General features: G+C 42.5%; 1 protein-coding gene across 1 annotated transcript in view; it reads left to right on the top strand.

The window, feature by feature from the left end:
* LEPROT overlaps window positions 1–2,465 on the top strand; it is a 5,500-nt gene extending 3,035 nt beyond the window's left edge. Inside the window, exons 3-5 of the mRNA XM_026853855.1 lie at window positions 72–147; window positions 964–1,150; window positions 1,473–2,465. Of these exons, the coding sequence (XP_026709656.1) occupies window positions 72–147; window positions 964–1,150; window positions 1,473–1,571 (362 nt within the window). The 3' untranslated portion in view covers window positions 1,572–2,465. The remainder of the gene's footprint in view (window positions 1–71; window positions 148–963; window positions 1,151–1,472) is intronic.
* Window positions 2,466–2,768: the final 303 nt, after the last annotated feature.

Here is a 2,768-nt window from a genome sequence, read left to right as displayed (position 1 = left end):
GAGGGGGGTGGGGGGTAATCGGTGCCCGGTGCGGCGGGTCCCGCCTCACGGCCTGCCCTGTGCCGTTGCAGCTCTCGTGGCGCTGTCCTTCAGCGGAGCCATCGGGCTGACGTTCCTGATGCTGGGCTGCGCCCTGGAGTACTACGGGTGAGCTGGCCGGCTTCCTTTCCCAAACTTCCCTTTGTAGCTGTTAATTGAGGCGTTAATGGCGTTTAATTGAGTTGTCCCGCGCTCTCAGCAGCCACCTGCTTTCTGGCTTTTGGCGTGTGGAAGTTTACTGTGATTAAATCATAGAATCACAAAATGGGTTGGAAGGGACCTTAAAGGTCGTCTACTTCCAACCGCCTCCCTAGCCTTGTGTTTACATCCAAAAACCGACCGAAAGCAGCGCTACGCTTCTTCAGGGAAAGCAGTGCCATCTTGCTGAACGCTCCTTTTTAACCTCGCACAACTCTTCCCCTTACTTCCCTGTTTCTTAAAACAACCCTTCTACCACAAGACTCCAGCTGGGATGTCTATGAAACCTAAAAAAATCCGGAAGAAGCTAATGAGAGCGTGAGGGTGTGCCTTCCCAGCCGCCTTGTGTATACTCCACGATCCCTCTAATTTGGGAAAGCTCTGGATTCCCGGCCTGCTTGTGTGCGTTTCCTGTTCCCCGTGTGCTGACTGTCGGTTTTGTGAGGCGGTGGTGTGAGCTGAATCAGCAAGGTGATGCAAAGTAAAAATCAATTAACGTTTGGGAGAGTCTCTACGCGAGGTCGTACGAGTGCTTGTGTGCAGGGAAATTGAGGTAGAGTTGCCCCTTCGGGTGAAATCTTGTGGTTAAATCACATCATCCGCTTTTCAAACCATAAAGAAGGATTACGGTGATTGCAATTACTATTTCTAAACTGAAGATACGTTTTATTGAAGCATCTATCTAAACTGATGATGTCATATTTCCTTTTTTCCCCTCCTCCCCAGTGTATATTGGCCTCTGTTTGTCTTAATATTTTACTTCATCTGCCCCATTCCCCACTTCATTGCAAAAAGAGTAAGTGATGACAGTGATGCAGCCAGCAGTGCCTGCAGGGAATTGGCGTATTTCTTCACAACTGGAATTGTTGTTTCTGCTTTTGGATTTCCTATAATCCTTGCACGGGTTGAAGCGGTAAGTTCTGCTTGCGAATTTTTGTGGTAAGGCACCAGTTACTATAATCTTTTAAGTTGCACTGTTGCTGTCATTAATTTCATTACTGTGATGTTTCTAGATTCACTCCGATGAAATTTTGTCTGTCAGTGCTGCTTTTTGACCTGAACGAAGGACTTGCATTACTGAAAAGTTTTTAGTTGTGCTTTTTTCCAGATTTGTTTTCGTCCAATACAGGATATTATCTCCTACATCTCATGCCTCTCTGTCTCATCAGCTTTCGCACTGCTTCTTGTGCCACCTTCCTTATTTTTATCTTGGAATGTCTGCTTTCTCCATTTAGGATGCTGAAAACTTGCTGACTGGAGTGCATTATGAGTTAAAAGATAAAAGGCCAAACTTCCAGAGCTACCCTTCTGGTTTTCATGCTTTGTCCCCTTAAAATCTGAGGAAATTCTGCTAGCTTCTTTTCTCTTTGCTCTCTGAACTGCTCTTCAGTGGTGAGACTTTTGTCACATTTGTTTTGCAAGGCAAGAACTCTTTCATCCTGTCTCCCAAACTACCCAGTGACGTTTTTCTGTGTTGCATTGGTTTTCCCCTTCAGTCTTTCGGTTTTGCTTAAAACCTGAGTGCTTGGTTTTAATTTATTTGTAATGCACAATTTCCCTGACGCTGCATTTTTGGTTTTGTGGACCTGAAACTAGGCAGACGCAGAAGTGACCACGAGGGGGGGCTCTAATTCACAGCTACATCTTCTAAGAGTACTTGCTGCTTATTTGAGTAAACTTAGTCGAGCAGATCGTTAGAGAAAGCTATTTACCTTTGAGACCATGTACTGTGTTCCATGCTTGTTACTGGCATTTATTTGAAATATTATCTCTTGCTCTGTTGCATAGCAATTAAAGGAGAGCACTAGTTTTACTAGATTTTTTTTTTCTATGATTTGGGTATGTTTTAGTGGCTTGTAAGGCAAGGTAATTATTTTGTGCTAAAACATAGCGTTATTAGCCTGTCTGTTGAAGTCTTGTATATTAATAATACGAGTGGTTGCTAATTGAGTAATTGTTCATATAAATTGAATTATTTATTGTTTGTCGTCTTGCTTTATGCTTTTAGCACCTTTCTGTAGTATTTCGTTTAGTTTATCTAATGGATATAAATAACTGACCTTAACCTATCTTATAAGAACTGCTTTGACTTTGTCGTTTCCTTGCATTTCAGATCAAATGGGGAGCCTGTGGTCTGGTGCTGGCTGGCAATGCAGTCATTTTCCTTACTATTTTAGGCTTTTTTCTTGTGTTTGGTAGAGGAGATGACTTTAGCTGGGAACAGTGGTAGGACGTCGCTGTGATGCTGGTAATATTTTACAGCATGTATCACCGTATGTATACTCTGTGTGTGTATATGTGTATATATGATAACATACGTGTGCGTGCTGGGCATATGCATGTAGCTTTACATTATCAGATCATGACGTGCTTTTTTAAAATGCATTTCAGCCAAAGGGAGAAGGCCTTTGTGACAGTTGTCTTAATGGAATCACCATTGCAAATTTGTCCCCAAATAAGTTTACAAAACGTAACCTGTTTGACTCATTTTTTTTCACTAATATGCATTAACTTTTGTTGTAATTGCAGTA

This window comes from Athene cunicularia (assembly GCF_003259725.1).
Source record: "Athene cunicularia isolate RWA chromosome 8 unlocalized genomic scaffold, athCun1 chr8_part1, whole genome shotgun sequence".
Taxonomy (NCBI): domain Eukaryota; kingdom Metazoa; phylum Chordata; class Aves; order Strigiformes; family Strigidae; genus Athene; species Athene cunicularia.
Note: the sequence above shows the minus strand (reverse complement) of the source record. Positions and strands in the feature narration are given on the sequence as shown.